Below are 18,836 nucleotides of genomic sequence, written 5' to 3' on the forward strand. Positions count from 1 at the left end.
AGATGGAGGAACTATATCTGCAGCAAACATATACTGTCCCAAACAGTACAGACTCAGTTTTTGCCAGCTTAAGAGTGCTGACTGACTGTACCAGGTTGCTGGAGCACATGATGATATGCAGGTTAAAAACTTTTCATGTTAACAAGTATTCTGATAATGTAGTAAACAGCTGGAGATACCCACATTCTTCATTCTGGTCCCAGGAATATTTGCCATTTTGCACCTTGCATGCTACATACCCAACCTACTTCATGCATCCCTCTCTAACCAGCATCTTCTCTCCCTTCCCCTTTCCTCTTTCTTTAATACAAGCGTTTGCAGTTGCTTCTTTCACTGTCAACCAGCTCTCATGTGACACCTTAACTTCTTGGCAAACTAACCTCATACTTACAGGCAAGTCTTCCATAACTCCTTTTGAACATCTGCCCTACCACATCTTAAACATTCTCCTTATCTTTCCCTGCAGATTCTGTAATATATCGATGAGTTTAGTACTATGAGGTTTGCTTCCTCATGATCTCTGACCACTCCTTAGTCAATAGCACTCATTTGTTCTACCAGAAAAAAGTATCCAATCCACGCCTCCTAAAAGGTCAATCAGTGGTGATATCTTTAAGTTTCCACCGATGCCTTCTTGTCAAGTTTTATCTTAATCCATGTCTTTCTAACATTTCTTCACAAGTAGTCACTTCAGTCATAAATTTCCCACGAACACTTCAAGAGCCAGCCTACCCAAGTCCTGTTCTTCTTTAGGCCCCAGATCCTCTTTCATTCTAAACACAGTTGAGGGACCTGATGGTTCTGTTTCTTTCATTCACACGTGATCTATGTTGTTGCCATTCTGTTTACTCAGAACTCCTATATAATTCATACTGTGCCCCTTTACTTACTTGCCATCCTCTTATTTTTTTCATATTCTGTCATTTTCTCATTCTGTCCGGCCTTAGTATGGAGTAATAGCCATTTCATTCATCACTATGACTATTCAAATAATGTCTTTCCATCTGCAAGTAACTTGAACATTGCTCTTCTATTCCTTTTCTGCCTCCTCCTTTTGCTGAAAACTCCCTGTGTTTCCTCCAACATGCCTTCTTCTTCCAGCTATATCATTCCAATGAATCTAATCATCTTTTCTGGATATGTATACTTCTAATATTCAGCACCCACAATTCCACCTTCATCCATCTTCCTTATTTCCTGCATTCCGTACTGAAATCTAATCAGGATTCCTGCTTTGGCCCATTTTAAGTCCAGCTGCATTTAATCACTCTCTAACTTCTCATTCTATTGACTACGCTGATTACTAAAAATCTTTTTCCAACAAAACTTTCTGGGCAGCAACACATCATACTCTTGCTCTTATTTAGCAATATTCTCACTTCTTTGCTCAGCTGGTTGATGTCTGGCTTACCATACAGTTCTTCACTGAACGTCCAGTTCTGACGGCCCTATGCTCCTCATTCTGGCTCTCTTTAGTGCCCTTGTTTGTTTAACATTTTGCGAAACTGCATGCTCTGCACCACAGCCTATATCTACTCCCTTCTCCTTACTTAAACCTCAGCCTCTGTTTTTCCCTACTTTTTCTTTCTCTCTCTTTAAAAATACGTATCTCAGCAGTTTCTCTCAGCCAGTCCTAACAGACTAATTTCTGAGCAGTTTAACATCATACTTCAACAAGTTCTTCCTGAGTTCCATTGATTATTTGCTCTGTCATATATGAACATCTATAATATTTTTGGCTGCCATCTCTAATCATAGTGAGGGACACCTCAAGTCTTCTCTTGAGGTGTACCCTTGAGGCATACTTACATTTACTTCTTAGCAAATACAGTTCATCCTTTCACCAGATAAACCACTCACCTGCACTTTCTAGTCAAACCAGTATCTTTCAGGTTGCTATCAATGACTTATCATCCTAACTTTGCCTTCTAAACATTCTTATCAACCCAGCCCTTTAAAATGTTTTATTCCCCCCAAATTCATACACCTACTGCCTCACTTCTTTATATCTTGATTTTATACTATATTTGATTGATATTTTTTAAAGGAACAGAACAGTGCACATATAATTGAGACTTATGTACCACCTAACCTCTTTCCTAAGAGAAGAATCACTAAATAATTTGATAAACTTTGTTATACTTTTCATAAATATTTATATACCCATAAATAATATGTAATGCTATCTTTGAGGGTTTTTTATATAAATTGTCCCATTTTTTTTTCCGTGAAGACTGTAAGTGCTAGTCTACTTTCTAACTCCTACTCATTCATATGCAGGCCTTTACTTCTCTCTCATTATACACACCACTCCCTGTCCTCTTTAACAGCAAACATTTTTAACCAATCAGACCCCTTCTGAGATGTGACAGACTTCTCCATTCCAGGTCTCTTCAGTTCCATATCTCATTTGCCTTTTTGCTACTCTACTGAGAACCCCATTCTAATTCATGCAATGCTCCCATTACTTAAGATTAAAACCCCCTCTTCTTTCCTATTCTTTTATGCTCTACCATATCTTAACTGTTTCAGCTACTGTCCTATATCACAGCAAAGGGCACAGTATTTTTCTGCTGAGGTTTACCTCCCTAGTGATTCCCAACCATTCCTCAAGAAATACAAATCATCTCTACAGAAGAACCACTGGCCCATGCTCCCTATTTGGTCAATCCTGATGTGTTTTAAGGTTACTAACAATGTCTTTTTATGAGAATTCATCTTAATAAAACCCCTTTAAACTCTATTAAACAAGCTTTTAATTAAAAAATTTTACTCACAGCATTCTAATTTACTGTGAGTAATTTACTCAAAGCATTCTAGTCTACTCTCTAATTCCCATTTTTATCTAGATCCTTGAAACTCTAACAGATACACCACTCATTACCATTGGGCCTTCCCATCCAATGTGAACATTTAAACTTATATCAAGATCTCCATTCTGCATCTCATTATTACATCCCTGATCTGTATTGCTGCCACTCCATTATTCTTAAGTCTTCTCTAGTTCATACAATAGTCCTTTATTCACTTCACAAACTCTCTTTTCCTTCTTAGTCCATTATAAACTTAGTCCAAAAACTGTACCATGACCCACCAGTCAATAAACACCATTCTTAAATCAACCCTCCACATCTGCAGAAAGCTTCACTGCTCTTTCATTCCTTTCCCTCTGTTCCTGTGTTGCCCTAGAGAAGCAAGCTTCCTGGTCTTCTGTGTCCCTCTTTTCAGCTTCCACCTACATTTACGCATGCTTACAGATACAGTTGTTGCTTCGGGACAGATATCCCCTCATGTTGGGCACTCACTGCTCAGCCCCTGCCATCTTCCCTAAGTGTCCCACACTCTTTCCCACAGCATTTGTTTGTACCATTGATTCAACAGAAACTTCCAGAGGGTTCCTGTCACTGGCCTACCTTTTGTGTCCATCCCACTTGCCTTGTTTCTGACCTTTCACTCTTATTGACCACACCCATTACTGCCAGTATTTTTCCAAAAAGCATCCTGGACCGCAGAACTTCATACTCCAGCTCTTGTTTGGCTACCTTTTAACCTCACTTTCTCTCCTTATTCATACACACCTCTGACACATCTCCAGTTCCCATTCGCTAATGTTCCCATTTAGCGCTCTTCATGCCCTTCCATGTTTATTCCTCAGCACTGCATGTTCTTCACCCTAATTCACACACACTTTCTCCTTATTTAGCTTCTAACCTCTTTTGCTCTTTCCTTCTTTGCTATATTTTCATTCAAGTCTCCCCAGGTGCTTCTCTTACCTTCTGTAAATTCTAATATATTTCTTTAACTTCTGAGTATATCTCATATAGTCAATTTTCCTTTGGAGAATTCCCCCATATATCTTCAACTTTCATAGCAATGAATGCATATTCTTTTTGAGGTTTCCTCCTCTCCTCACTCCCACTCTATCCCTCACTCAAAACCAATTTTCTACTCTTTAGACAAGCCTTTCCCCTAGACAGCTGCTAAGCTGTCTTCTTCCTTTTCATCATGGTCTCTGGCTCAGGTGTGGTGCCATATGCCTCCACGTGGTATCAGTGACAGTTTCTTCGTCAATATTAAGTGATACCGTCTCATCTGGCAGCAATGTTAACTTTACTATTGTACTCCTTTTTGGCTTATTAAAAATGGTACCTTATATTCAGCACCCCTCTTTGATTCAGAGACTGGGTACGTACATATTCCCATATCTAGATAAAGGAACATGTCACATTCAGCAGTCACGGTTCAGACCCTGGACTGGATTATATAGTTCCAGCCCCTGTAGCCTGTCTTCTGCAAAGTCTCCTGAACAGTTCCCCCCACCCATCACCTCAGTTCTTATGTAGCCACATTCCCTCCTTCCTCTGAGTGGTTGTGATCTAGATTAACAAAAATCACTGTCTTCAGGTTCCTCCTCTCCCATGTCCCAGGATTTCTCACTCTAGCACTCTTTCAATGCCCCTACTCGTTGGCCATGTTACTTCCTGCAAGCTTCCCACCCAAGTCTTAAGTCACACAGCCCCTTCCCTTTTTATAGCCACCATTCTCCCTTTATCTACTGTCTTTTCTTACAAGTCTCCTCAGTTGCTTATTTTCAACTAATCCTAGTATGACTGCTTGCTAGCAAAGATTTTTTAATCAGAATTACTCCTTATCTGCCTTTATCTAAAGCAGTGGCTCTCAAACTTCAGTTTGTTAAAATACAAATGACTGAGTCCCACTCGAAATTGCTGATTCAGTGGGTCTAGTGGGGCCGAAGAATTTTCTAACAAAAACCAACCCCTTTAATTTAAAATTTCCAACGAAGGCATCAGGAGCGAGTCTACTCCTGACTATCACTCCTTTTCAAGCCTGTTTCTCTCCCATTGTACAGACTAGTCATTGCAGTCTGGCTGACACCCAGCACACTGAGCACTTCGGCCCGTCCTCACACCTGCAGGCTTGCCCACTCTGGGAATCCTGAGGGTCCTGTGGTTTGCTTGTTGCCCTCCATTCAGAGTCGCCCTCTTGTCTGTGCAGCACTCCTCTTGGCTTTAACTCCCCTCACCCCGTGCCCTCTTCTGTGTCTTTTGGCCCACATATGGGACCTTCTCTCTCCAGTCAATAGCTGTCATTCTTTAAATGGTATTCTTTTAATCTGGGGGCATCTGTAACGTCACTCTCCAATTCGTTTTCTTGTTACCTGTCTTGCCCTGAAGAACTGTGGTACCTTATCTTTAGCTTCTCTTCTTGTTTTAGCTACCATTCTATTTCACTCAAGTGGATCCAGTCTCCTTGGAAACAGCACTCCCTAGCCAGGTTCTCTCCTCTGTAGCTGTCTCTTCACTTTCTGAAAACCTTCACATGGCAGAGTAAATTCTAAGGATAACTTTAACGTGGTATCTGCATGATATTTGTTTGCATCTCCCTTTGGTTTTTGCCCTCCCACATCTTAATTACATATAGCATAATTTCCTTTACCATCTGTACATGAAAATAACAAATGAAGTTTTACTTTTCAGTTGGGTTTACAACTATCCCTGGCCGCTTACCTCATGATCCATGCTACAGAACCAAGTGCTCAGAGATTTATCTTGGTGTCGTTGAGGTTGCTAGCCTGTTTTTAATCCTCCTAACTAAAACATCCCATTACTTTTAGGCCCTGTTCTTCTCCCATTGTATATACTGCTTTTCAGACTCTGGCATTAAGAACCATCATTTGACCAATTAGACCTATTATAAGATCTTACAGGAGTTCCCATTCTGGGAAACTGTTCCTCATCTTATCTGCCCATGCCACTCCACCTGTTCTCAATTACTCTTCACGTAGTTCTTCCCTTGGGTAGTTTCCCATCTCTCTTCTTTCTTGTTTAATCATGATCTCTGGTACAAGTACAGTGCCAGCTCCCTCCTGCAGTACCTGCCAGTCTTCACATGACCCCATCTCTTCCGCAGGCTCCTCTGCTCTTTCCTTTGATTGACCCTAGAGAAACACTATGTTACCTACATCACTCGTTTTTTCAGCAACTACCTTTGTAGCACTCCCCATGGATTGAGTAGTGAGTGTTTTTCTTTCATCTTCCTTGTTTCCTGCACACTATTATGAGTACATTTGCACTCTTCAGTTCAGTACAGACCTTCACAGGATTCTGCCACTGGCCATGGCTCAGATCCATCACCTTTAGACTCTTGTTTTATCACTCAGTTGGTCATATTTGTTGCTTCAAACATCACTGGAGCAAAGATTCCCAGATTCTGTTAGGCACTCACTCATTAACACCAGCTCTCATATGCCACTTCCTCTTCACATCCTCTTTCCTCTTTGGTTGTAATCTAGCTTAGCTCCCATCTCTCTACTTAATACGCATCTCTGCCCTTTTCCAGTGTTCCTCCTTCTGGCCCTCTTTACTGCCCTTCCCTACTCTCACACACCTTACATTCAGCACCCCAACTTAAACCCTCTAACTTCTGTTTTATGCTTCTAGCCTCCATCTTCTCACCTGTCTCTTCCTCCAGAATTTTTTCCACACAAATCTCCCTAGGAAATGTCTGTCACTTTTAGCCATAATAGGGTAACTTCTAAGAGTAACCAATTTTAATGGTACCCTGCAGTAATCTACCATATCTCAGCTGTCTATCACCCTTTCATTTACCATCTGTCTACAGATGAAATGGATGCAAATACTTCTCTTCAGGTATATTTCCTTCAGAATCTTCACTCATCTCCCCATCTACTACAATAACCTATCCTCTGGCCAAACTACCTATTCACGTCCTCTAATAAGTCAAACCTGATCTCTAAAGATGCCAGCAGTGGGTTTTTATCTGCATTCATTGTAACCGGCTTCCTTATATACTTTCCTGTCACCCAAGTCCTTTGACAATTTCCCTCCAAATTGGTGCTTCAAGAGCTGATCTGCTCCTCCCTCCCACTCCAGTCTTTGGCCTCACACTTTGTGTACTTCTCATCCCCACACGGTCTTTACGTTCAAAACGTGTCCTGTTAGACCCTGCTGAGCTCTGGCAGGGTTTTTGATTCAAAATCTTTGTTCCACACCTCTCTGCCTTCTCTGCTTTCCACTGTACAGTATTTCCATTTCTTTGCCTCCAGTCTCTCTCTCCTTTCCTATTCCATCCTGACTTGTGGCCCAGGAGTGCTGTCTTACCCTTCCTGTTGACCCCTGTCATTCCTCAGTGGCTCCTCTCTGCCTGGGAGCAGTCTAATCTTTCGGTTCTGTACCTTTCTTCCTTGCCCCCCATATTTGTCCTAGAACAGCCTTATCTTCAGCACCCCTCCTGCCACGTGTGTAGCGTTTCCCTGGAGAGCACATATCCTCATTTTTGGCACTCACTGCCCCACTCGCTTTCTTTCATTTGCCTTGACTCCCCTCACTCTCTATGCACCGCTTTCTTCTCAGTTCAGTCCAGACCTGTGGGGAATGCTGCAGGTAGCTTGTGTTTCTGGCCCATCCCTCCTATCCTCTTATCTTCTGCCCCACTGACCACATCCTTCTCAGTATCTATCATTCCAGCAAAGCTTTCTGGAATCGCCGCATAATCCCCCTTACCTAGTCGCAGTCTTCCTTCCCTCCAGTGGCTGAGGCCTGGCCGCTCCCAACCTGCCATTTGTCATAGCGCATGTCCTGCTCCCCAGCCTGAGTCACACAGCTCTTGCCTTTCTTGTCTTCCAGCATCCAGCTTTTCTTTAATTCTGTGTTTTGGGGTTTTTTCCGTACAGGTTTGCTCAATAGTTATCTCCCATTTTCAGTCAGTCCTCACAAGACAAGCCTCCTTTCTGGGAACAGTTTTAATGCAGATCTTCAGGGCATTCCTCCCCTGTGCCCTTGTTATCTGCCTTGTGTGGCTCATGAAGCACTTATCTTTTTTATGGCAATATGCTCAGTCTTGTCCTCCTGCCATGGAAAGGCTCTCTCACCCACTCTCCTCATCGCTCATGTTAGTAGTCATCCTATCTCACAATAATAAGCGATTGCTACCAGTGGGTTTTACTGGAGTTCACCTTAGAGTCCATGTAACTCTTCACTGTATCAACCAAACCATTTAATTGAAAATTTGCCACAAAAGTTTCAGGAACACTATCTGTATTAATACCACTCCCGTTTACTTTTTTAATCCATTTTTCCTTATCCTTGCTTATACATAGTGTCTTGTGTCTTTACTCATAATAAAATTTAACCAGGTAGCCCAGTCTCCGATCTACCATTGTTCCCATCTCTCTTTACTGCTCTTCCTCATTTTCCAGTGGCCTCGGTGAACCAGCATGGGATTCGCCATACCCCATAATCTTCTATGACTCAGCATCTGCCCTGCCTCTCCATTTTTATTTGACCTTTGTCCATACCATAGTCCCATCTTCTCCTTTTTTTTTAAAATAACTCAACTGACCCATTCTAAATTTCTGTTAATTTCTACTTTCTTCTTCCACCTTCCTCCTGCAGAAAACCCTACCTCAGTTTAACCAAGATCATTCATCAATGAACCCCCTACTGCACTGAAACAGATTCTGTAATTGATAGGTACACCCTTTTCTATGTGGGGCAATCCACTTCCACCATCTGTTTTCAGTATACTTGAGTAAATTCACTTGCTTTCTGAATTCAGGCCTATTATTCATAGGATTCCTAGCAGTGGCTTCAATTATCTCTAACATTTTAATCTCTTGACTGCTTAAGCTCACTAGAGCCTACTGCAAAATGTCTATTCTCCTCCTCCTTCCTTGGAAGTATAAAGTATTTCAGATTTGTTCCTAAACAGATTCTCTTCTCAGCACCTATGTACTAGCATCTCCTTACTGCTTCCATTTATACCATGCCTTTCTGGCCTCTTTCCTTTGGCTTGTGTACCTTCCTCTGCTTGCCGAAGCTCTTTTGCATCTTTTGAGAATCCGATTAAACTGTACATCCTTTCAAATTTGTTGTAATTTCCCCAGGCTGTTAATCCTGAACTCCCACATAGCACTCTGTTAAAGCTTACATTAAAGAGTCTATAGCATTGAATTGTAATGCCAACAGGTGTGTAGAGGTAGACCTCTCACACATGCTTATTCAACTCCTAGACAATCAGCTGTGGGGAGAGAGGTCATGTCTTAGTCATCTTTTTACCTAAGGGCCTGGCACATTTATTTGCACCTTTACATTATAAATATATTGACATTTTCTATATTTTTGAATGGAGGGAGTTTACTAAAGTTAAGATTGAGCAAATGAAAGTCCCACTCTCCAACCTGTCACACATGGTCTTTACATCTGAGCCTGTTCTTTCCTTTCCTAGCCTGTCCCCCAGCTTTCTAACTCCACAGTTTCACACACACACACTGTCCCCCAGCCTTCTAACTCCATAGTTTCTCTCTCTCTCTCTCTCTCACACACACACACTGTCCCCCAGCTTTCTAACTCCAGTTTCATACACACACACGAAACTGTTTAAACTGTTAATCCTTTTCCAGTCCATGGACTAGACCCTTTGTGCCTTTTCTTCATCCATGATTAATAAATACCCTCCTTCAAACAATTTAGAAAATCCTGTCTTCTTCATGAAGACTTCACTGTCCTTCTTTTCTTACTGTTTCTGCTGATTATCTCAACACATCATTGCCCACTTGCTCTTCCACTGTACGACACTGACTGCCGACATTAGAGCTTCACTGCTGACCTACTCACTACAGGTTGAAAGTTGACATACTGCAAGTTCATTCTGGTGATCTGTAAATCCACTGTTGGTCCACAATCCCTAGATATGATTATTTGTAAAAGATACTGAGACTCTGATATACTTTGTCAGGATTAATGATCTGTGTGCTTGTAACTATCCATATTTTATGCTTTGTCAGCTCGTAAACCAGTGGCTTTTAATGTTTTGCCCGGTGTGGTGGAAAGTTCCTTGGGAAGTGTCTCCCCTGCTGCTTTCCTGATCCATAGTCAGATGCTTTACCACTGAGCTCGACCCCCTGCTTTCCTTATCTGAATATAAAAACAGAATTTTGCTCAGGTCTTGTTTTCTGTACTATTCTGACTTGCAGCAGGAACCAGATTTCAAAGTCCAGCCTACAGGCGTCTTGTGAGAACTATGACCCTAGAGAACAGTCTACATATGTTTCACTTGATAATTCAGAACACAGAGCCAAGGGCAGACGGTGCCTCCCAGGTGACTGCTGGAGACCATGTGCCTGTGCGGCCCTGACACAGGCTTGCCTGCTCTGTCTCCTCAGCTGCAGGCACCTTTAGCTGCACCATGAAGTTCACTGTCCGGGACTGCGACCCTGACACGGGGGTTCCCACCGAGGAGGGGTATGACGACGAGTACGTGGTGAGTCTCCCCTGCACAGAGGGACTCACTCTGACCCCTTGCTCCACTGAGTGACTTCTGTCCAGAGAGAACATTTTTATAGGAACATCTGACATGAACTTATGGGACTATATTCTTCTCATACACGCTACAGCTGAGGAGGACCTGGGTTAATCTGTCATGGGATTTACCCCATGACTGGTTAATGCAAAACTCACTGTTTCTAATGTCTTTGTTAATAGGGATAATTCAGAGATGAAAATAATTACATGATCTTCATTGAGATCAGTTTTATTTAAAGTATTGAGAATTGCGATTTTTTTGTTTTGTTCGGCAACTTTTAATTTACTTGTAGCCACATCATGGATGGCAAAGGCTTCAAAGAATTCAGGGAAAGTTTTATTATGGAAAAATCTACCTGTTAGAGAATGCAGAGTTCAGAAGGCCGCATACAGCCTGAACTCTGTGGTGATATGTGGGAACGTGACTGCTCTGTACCTACCCCAGTGCTACAGATGCTGATCTGAATACAGGTCTTGCCAAACAACCTGGTTTTTTGCTTTCCTTTGTCAGGGCCTATGCTGTTTGACTTATCCCCTATGCTGTTTGACTTATCCAGACTACAGAACTTCAAACTAGTCTGAAGTTTTAGTTGAGTTTAGTAGTTTTTCCTAGGTTCGTGCAAAGGATATAATGCAGGATGATAAAACCAAATGAACTAGTTTCTACTGTGTTTGTTCTGAATTGAGAGGGTGTTCATTTTCTGACCCCTGCTTGTTAACCTACTAGCTAGAAGATCTTGAAGTGACTGTGTCTGACCACATTCAGAAGGTAATGAAGCCTAACTTTGCTGCTGCCTGGGAGGAGGTTGGCAACACCTTTGAGAAAGAGGAGACCTTTGCCCTCAGTTCTACCAAAACTCTTGAAGGTAAGAACAATTTTCCTTAATAGTGTATTGCCTGATAACAGTCTAACACCTAATAGGCACATTTGTTATTCTAGAAGGACTCCCTTTTCTTAAATACTTCACCAACTGTTTCACTTAAGAGGCCAGAACCCTGTCTTCATCATCTGAGTCAGCCCACTTCCAGTCCAGTCACCTCCCTGCACAAACCACCACCAGTCCCCACCTCTATCGCCCACCCCCCCACCCCAAACTAGTACAGAGCCAAACCCCTATGCTGACCTTTTCTGATACTGCTGCATCCATCTTCTCAACACAGAAGCTGTCAACAACATCATCACATTTCTGGGCATGCAGCCATGTGAGAGGTCAGACAAAGTACCTGAGAACAAGAATTCCCATTCCCTCTATCTGGCAGGTAAGAACCTTTATCAGATTTCTTTATTTTGTTGCAGAATTTGATAGGAAGGGATGTGCATGGGCATCTCATGCCCTGCTACTGTCCCACTGTTAGCAGAGTTACAGCTTGAAGCCCCATCAAACTGAATAATGTTTTAGCTGTTTAATTTGCGTGCTGTCCTTAAGTTGTTCTCTTAAGATGCATATTTGGCCCAAAGCACTTAAATCTCTCCTATAGCTACCAATGCCCCCACCTTAAGTACTCCATATCAGTATTACTGAATACCTTCTATGTGCCTGGTATTATGGGAATATAAAAGAGTATTTAGAATCTGTATGTAGGATTCAATTCCCACCATAGGCATAAATCTCTAGAAAAGCTAAACTAATAGAAAGGAAATGCAGGCAGAGCATGAGAAGTTTCATTATTCAGAGCTTGTTTTGAGTTCTTAACATGGTTTCCTCACTTCTTTTCCTCTCAGGTGTATACAGAGGTGGCTATGATTTATTGGTGAGGTCCAGGCTGGCCTTAGCAGATGGGGTGACCATGCAGGTGACTGTCAGAAGCAAAGAGGGAACACCTGTAGATGTTATCTTGGCTTCTGTTGGATAAGGTTTTACTGGGCGAGTTGAAATTGATGTACCCTTCACTGTCGGTGGGCTTTCAGGCTATTGGCATGAATTTCCCAGAATCATACTTTTAAAAATTAATGATTTCAAAAAAAAGCAAATTAAATATTTGGCCCTGAGCCAGCAGATCAAGCAAACATCTGTCTTTGTGCATGTCTTTCTGTTGTTGTTCCTTTTTAATACACTTGGTCAGCTTTGGTATGATAGTACAGCTTTTGGTGAGCTTGAAAATCAAATACTATCCTCTACCCCAGCTGCTTAGCTTCATTGAACTCTTTAATGTGTGTCTGAAGGCTCCTGGCAGTGTTGGAAAGCTTTTATCCCAGAGGGGTGGTTGGGGAGGGGAGCCAGAGTCCACTTTTGTCAAAATTCATTTTTATTAATAGAAAAGAAACACTTATTCCAGTTGTTATACTTGAAGTTGCTAATAAAAAAAATATAAATCACCACTTAATGATCCTGCTTTAACTACTAAGACAATGAAACTGCGGCTTAAAAAAAAGTATTCAGCACCATTTGCTCATAGGCCTTTCAGACTGTGTTCTTTAAGTTTCTGGAACTTTCCTGTCTGTAAAGTACAGGAACTGCTGAGCTACATGAGGAACCCTCTCTGGGACAACCAACGAGAAGTTAAGCAGTCAGTATACATTCAGCCCGGTGACTTGGACTGTACAACGTTCCCCTCCTCTCCACTAGCTCAGGAGGGACAATGCTTCTATGCACTGAGGTATGAAGAGTCTGACTGTTATAAGCTGGAAGGATGAGTTCTAACAGCAAAATAACAGTAAATCTCTGGCACAAAGGCTACTGTCTTTAATGTCCTGTGATTTTAGGAAATTCTGTAAATAGCTTGGATTTAGTTCAGTTTACTCAAATGAAATGTTTAAGGTCTGCTAGAGTATCTGCTGGTTTAGTATCTTTATATATATAATAAGTGTAGGGAAATCATAGTCTTGAAGTATACTTAGAATACTGCATTATTTAAACCAAAGTCTAACAAAATGTCTACAACTAGAAGCAGCTAATGAAACTAAATCCAAAGTTATGACAAGGGAAACTCACTCTCACTTGAAGCTGTACCACTTAGAGAACTAAAGCCATTCGAGGCAAGGTGAAGGCAGCACCTTTAGATAATTCCAAACCAGGCCAGAAATCAGCATTTCCAAATACTTCAGAAAAGTCCACAGAAGTGTTTCAAAGACTTTTATGCAAAAGAATATCTATCTTTCTGCATCAGTGAGTGGTAGTGCCCATCATAATTTCCTGTGTAACACAAAGACAAAGGCAAGTCCATACACTTGATCAGATGTCAAAGGAATGGGAGGTGGACCATCCGGTCACCTTACAGCTTCTGCTGGCTTTTTACTATGTGCTGTTCACCAGTGTGAGTCAGGTGGACTTTAGTGAGAGAATAGTGTCTGGTGGCCAGGACCTCTTTTGGGCATTTCTTCCTAAGTGGATTACACGACAGATAAGGGAACAGGGGAGGGAATACAGGGGAGCTACTCTTTCCAGCTCAGAAGGAGTTGATGAAGCCCATATATGCATTCAAGAAGCCCATGGGATCCTCTAGCTGTGGATAGTGGCTAATGTGGTCATCCAGAATCGACACTGTGGACCGCGGCAGCGTTTTCCTAGTGGAAGAGAACAGCATGGAGGTGAACTTGAGGCTGGAGGGAGGGAGAGGGGTGTAAGCCAGTGGGCAGCCCTAGTAAATGCCCCTGTGGACATACCACACTGGAAAGAACCAACAAAGAGCTTATTCACCTTCTACTTTGGAATTGTATCTTTAGGCAGATAAACACGCCAATTCCATTTATAATGTATACAGACTAGTTTTTAAATATTCCAACAGACCACAATGTGAAAATGCAACACACGTGCAACATGGGTCAGAGCAGGATGACTCCCAGCTCCTTAGGTAAGTGGCCACTCAGCAACTCACTGTGAGTGAAGACAAAAGACCTTGCTTACCCTGAGGAGATGAGAGGGCAGTCTGTTTAAAATTAAATGCAAGCTATTTACTACTGGGTTCTTTCTACTAGGCCATGTGAAGGTATGGAACATTTTCATGTGACATTGTCAATCAAGCACTCATATTCCGACACCTTCCGACTAAGTACCTAGAGAGCAGAACAACCTGAGAAGGCACTTTTGCACAGCTCTCTCTTCCCGCACAGTCTCCGCAGCTGAGGCCAATGAGTGGCTTTACAGTCAAACTTAAAGCAAACAGTTAAAATATATCCACTTCCATTCCTTGGTTCACACAATAGCTTTTTCTTACCTGTACACCTTGGAACATGTAGAGTGACACATGTAGACTGATAACCATGATAGTGAAAACAGGCTGTATAAACCAAGAGAATGTATAACTGAATTTCTTCATTTTTACACTATGTGAGAATTAAGATTTCCCCAGTTCATCCAGTGAAGTCAGAGACAGGCTAGCGCAACAGCCCTCAATGGGCAGTCCTGTTCACCACTGTCAGGAAAACAAAGACCCCTGAGGGAGACTCACCTGTACAGCTCCAAAAACTCGGGATAGGGGTTCACCGGATCCAATGGCCCATAGATAAAATGAACTAGGAGAAGGGAGAGGAATGAATTATTAACAGCTCTCACACCATAAAATTACCCCTCAAAATTTTTTTCTTTAAATAATTTTTTAATAATAGAAAACATAGCTTCTTTCAATAAGTAGTTTACAAGGAACATATGAGAATAAGCCTAAAAATTAGTCCATTTGAGACCTTTTCACCTATAAACACCCATTCATTCTCTTCCTCTCTTCTTTGCCCTGGACCAAAAGGTATAAGCCCCACTTCCAACATTTCCATTTTATAAATCCAGGAGACTGTCATTCTTTTAAGTCTCTCTTCACTTGTAATTGACCCTTGACATTTGAAATCAACCAATGATATCCTGAACACTAATTATTCTATGTGAGACCATGCACTGTTTTTCAATCCATAGGAATGAAAAGACAAATGAGCAGAAACCACCTATAAGCCTCTTGATTAGTAATCTAAACAGTCTGTCATCCCAGCAGTTCAGCACTGAACGTGGCGACTACCGACAGTGCACAGCACAGAAAGTGGTCTAATCGCACTGACAGACACCAGCGCCTTCTGTGATAGGAACTCAATATTTTATATACTTCTCTACAACACATGTCCCTGGTTTCCAGATTAAATACGGGGGGCCAGTTATATCTGAACTTCAAATAATGAATTTTTTTTAGTATGTCTCAAATACTGCACAGCATATACTTATCCTAAATACATATCTGTTGTTTATCTGAAATTTATTTTCAAATTTAGCTGGGTATCTTGTATCTTGATTTGCTAGGTCTGGCAATTATTTAAGCCCATGGTCCCTCAGTTTTCCTGCCAGGAAGTAACACAGAAATACTCACTGGGAATAGATACAGAGGCAAGGGCTCCCACCCAGCGTCTTCTAAACTTCTTCCTCTGATTGATGTACTGCAAGAGACTGCAGGACAGACAAGTCAGCAAGAGTATAACAGGAAACTTCTATTGTTTTGTGGATGCAAAGGCCTGACAGGAACCACAAGGAACACCATCTATGTTTTCTTAATCCAGAAGCACCTTGCTATTCCTGGGAATGGCCCGCTTAACTTAACTCATTTCTCTTAACCTCTGGAGTTCACTACTATGTAGCTATGGCAGTGATCATGCCTACTATCAATGTCAGAATTAATGGTTCTCTGTGTTTATGAAGCACGGACTGAGATCTAGGAAGGCTGGAAATTACTTTGGATTAAAAGTGACTAAAGTCTGAGTCTAAAGTTCTGATTTTGGCTGCACCACTAACTAGCTCTGTGACTCAAAAGTTGTTAGTAACCTTTCACCTCAGTTTTCTCATCTTTAAGAGGACTCAACTACAAGATCTGTAAATTGACATCTGCTTCTAAAATTCTCACGGTAGAAGAAGTTCGTGAGCACAAAGCTTCATCTCCTGCATTATCCACAGATAAAATGGAGGAGGAGCCCTTTCCCCACAGTGTAAGATGTCAGAACTCAAACTCGTGTGCTCTAATAACTGTGCCTGGCAACTGTTTTTGTGAACTTAAAACATCACCTTGTAGAACTTTCTTGAAACTACAAGGGAATTTTAAAAGAGGCCTTTGTTTTCCAATTTTTTTTATATTAAAATGAATCTTCAAGGATCCCAGGTGAGTTTGAGGTGAGGAGGAGGAATGACTCCTTTGACCTCACAATTTCCAGCAGAGCCACCAGTTAAAACACTGGAAGCTACACTGACCCAGCTGGCAAAGAGGCCGTATCCCAAGCAGTTCCAGATATCCTATCTCAAGGTCCCTTTGTGAAAGCAGCTACATTCTCATTTGAACCAAAGGATGGGAATTCTTTGTACAAGACAGAGAATCCTCCCTTCTCAGTCCCTGTTGCTATAGAAAGGATGCAAAAAAGTAAGAAATCTGTACTTTGAGAGAGGAATTAGGCACCTTTCAGAATTATACATTTTGAAGTACTTACTATTGCCAAAAAGTCCAAAGACAATTTACCAGTCAATCAGCCAGTTACAAACTGAATTAGCACTGGAATTTGCAGTTGTTTACCCAAACTTTTTGTACCAAATGGCTTAGGCTCAGTGGCTACTATTCTCAATTTCTTTCTTTCTTAGAAAGTACAGAGCAGGACTTCTTGGTTTGCCTCATACGTCATAAGCACTCTTCTTGGAAGTTATGAAAGCAAAGAACAGAACACAATCCCACATCTTTTCCCTACTTCCCCAAATAAGTGTCTCTGGAAACCAAAACAAAGGTTATTTCTTACCTGTCAATAACCAAGTTCCCATCATTGTTGCGTATCCCTGCCCACATGTCCCACAGCTCACTCTCAGAAGGTCGGGTGTATGGCCCAAAGACGGGGGTGAGACTGAATAAGTCCAAAAAAGCAGAAAGGTTAAGTGTGAGAAGAGCTCAGTACATCAAGTATGATTGGCACTTCAGGTCACCTGTGTCCAGCCCTTGACTGGTTTTTATGAATTCCTCCTACTACTTGCCTGGCAAGTGGTCAACACCTTTAAAGTATCAAGCCCTAAGATCTGGCCCAGAGCTTTAATGCAGCAACTTTTCACTACGCTGTTCCTGGGCTGAAGTAAGTCCATCTTTAACAATAACTTACCCTCGAGAGAATACGAAGAAGTTCATCAACCGTGTGAGGATGGGTGACAGCATGCCTCCATCTTTGAGAAGCTATAGGTATAAAAGTAAAAATCAGGATTCCAAGGAAAGAAGACAACTAGCCAGGATATAAAGTTTTATACTAGGAACTAAAAAAGGACTTTAACTAAATCCACTGGATTTCAGTTTCTTGATTTGCTTACCCACATTCTTTTCTCATAGATGACAAACCTACTTCTAATTTCCTTTAAGATTACATTCTACACTGATATATTTGATTTTAGGATCCCATTTTGTTGAAACATCATGCTAATATCCTAAGTCTTTAGATAGCTGTATTTCTCCAAAAATAGTTATTGATCTCAATTTCAGAAATAAAGCTTTGTTTATATAGGGTTACTTCTACTGCTTTGCTTTTCCTTTATTAAGGAAAAAATTAACTTTATTAACATGTAAGTTCAGGAAGAAATAGATTTTTTAACTACAGCCTGTGGCAGCAGGTATGGGCCCTTGTAAAGGTTCCAGCATTACAGAGATCAGTATAAATTTGAAAAACTATTAAAGAGCTGGTCGATGGAGTAACCAACCTTTTGTAGAAGGAGAGGACGGTGAGTCTCAGGAAATATACCTGTAGGAGAAGAGACTTAAGTTAGTCATTTACCAACAATTTTAGGCCAAACAGAGACTCATCATCAAAGGCTAGTCACCCTATTAATCACCTTAGTGGCTGTTACTGCCAAAAACAGAATTACAAATAAAAACTTAGTACTGTCATTTATTAATTCTCCAGGGCATTGTGTTTACCAGGTCAGATTCTATCCCACTGGAATTACTTTCCCCACTGCAGAGAAAAGGGAAAAATATGTCTCAGTCATCCACACTGGCAATGACTAGACTTGCTCCCCTTAGTGATTCCACCCATTCCTTGGAATGCATAGTGTTGTTACTGTTTGGGGCTGCAAAGGAAACCAGAGATTTTTCAGGAAGTGTAGGTCCTTAAACCTAGTTTTTCCATTTCCTTTTTTTTTTTTCCCCCCCCAGAGTCTGTGGGAGAAAGCTATGAGCATGACTGATAAAAAGATTCCTCTCCCCATCTGCCCTTAAGGTAGTCTAAGGTATTTGAGGGACACCTGGATATATTCATGGATTTACAAGCCAGGCTCAATGGCAGGCAAAGCACAGGAAACATCTCCAAAAGGTCTAATTAAGGGTTCTCTAACTTGCAACTGAAACTTGGCACTGCTGTGAATTGAGAGTTTCCGACACAAACCACGACAGTGTTAGAAGCACGTGTGGCTTCATCTTCAGTCTGCAGAACCCACTGCAGTTGTCGCAAAGATGGTGAAGCATCATCTGCACTCCCCACTGCTTCTAATTACAGCTGTTACCAGACCCACCGTGAGATCTTGCTGGAATATGCATTAAACACATTTAAAAATCTTACTATACCCTATC

General features: G+C 41.5%; 2 protein-coding genes across 28 annotated transcripts in view; one reads left to right on the forward strand and one right to left on the reverse strand.

The window, feature by feature from the left end:
• COPG2 (coat protein complex I subunit gamma 2) overlaps window positions 1-12,663 on the forward strand; it is a 185,166-nt gene extending 172,503 nt beyond the window's left edge. For 10 of the 12 annotated variants that reach the window (XM_086395614.1, XM_086395621.1, XM_086395613.1 and 7 more), the window contains 4 exons: window positions 10,205-10,302; window positions 11,071-11,209; window positions 11,505-11,603; window positions 12,067-12,351. In XM_086395614.1, coding sequence (XP_086251740.1) covers window positions 10,205-10,302; window positions 11,071-11,209; window positions 11,505-11,603; window positions 12,067-12,197 — 467 coding nt within the window. In that variant the 3' untranslated portion in view covers window positions 12,198-12,351. Of the gene's footprint in view, window positions 1-10,015; window positions 10,303-11,070; window positions 11,210-11,504; window positions 11,604-12,066 lie in introns of all 12 variants that reach the window. The other 2 variants (XR_015162144.1, XR_015162145.1) reach the window with 1 other exon arrangement.
• The window catches only part of MEST (mesoderm specific transcript), a 47,603-nt gene continuing 41,339 nt past the window's right edge, over window positions 12,573-18,836 (reverse strand). For 9 of the 16 annotated variants that reach the window (XM_086395624.1, XM_086395629.1, XM_086395628.1 and 6 more), the window contains exons 7-13: window positions 17,969-18,009; window positions 17,383-17,453; window positions 17,032-17,133; window positions 15,630-15,706; window positions 14,733-14,796; window positions 14,499-14,561; window positions 12,573-13,848 (exon numbers count right to left, since the gene is read on the reverse strand). In XM_086395624.1, coding sequence (XP_086251750.1) covers window positions 13,731-13,848; window positions 14,499-14,561; window positions 14,733-14,796; window positions 15,630-15,706; window positions 17,032-17,133; window positions 17,383-17,453; window positions 17,969-18,009 — 536 coding nt within the window. In that variant the 3' untranslated portion in view covers window positions 12,573-13,730. The remainder of the gene's footprint in view (window positions 13,849-14,498; window positions 14,562-14,732; window positions 14,797-15,629; window positions 15,707-17,031; window positions 17,134-17,382; window positions 17,454-17,968; window positions 18,010-18,836) is intronic. The other 7 variants (XM_086395625.1, XM_086395638.1, XM_086395636.1 and 4 more) reach the window with 1 other exon arrangement.

This window comes from Bos grunniens, chromosome 4 (assembly GCF_055505025.1).
Source record: "Bos grunniens cultivar Pamir isolate PY7600 chromosome 4, Bosgru_T2T1.0, whole genome shotgun sequence".
In the NCBI taxonomy this organism is placed as follows: Eukaryota; Metazoa; Chordata; class Mammalia; order Artiodactyla; family Bovidae; genus Bos; species Bos grunniens.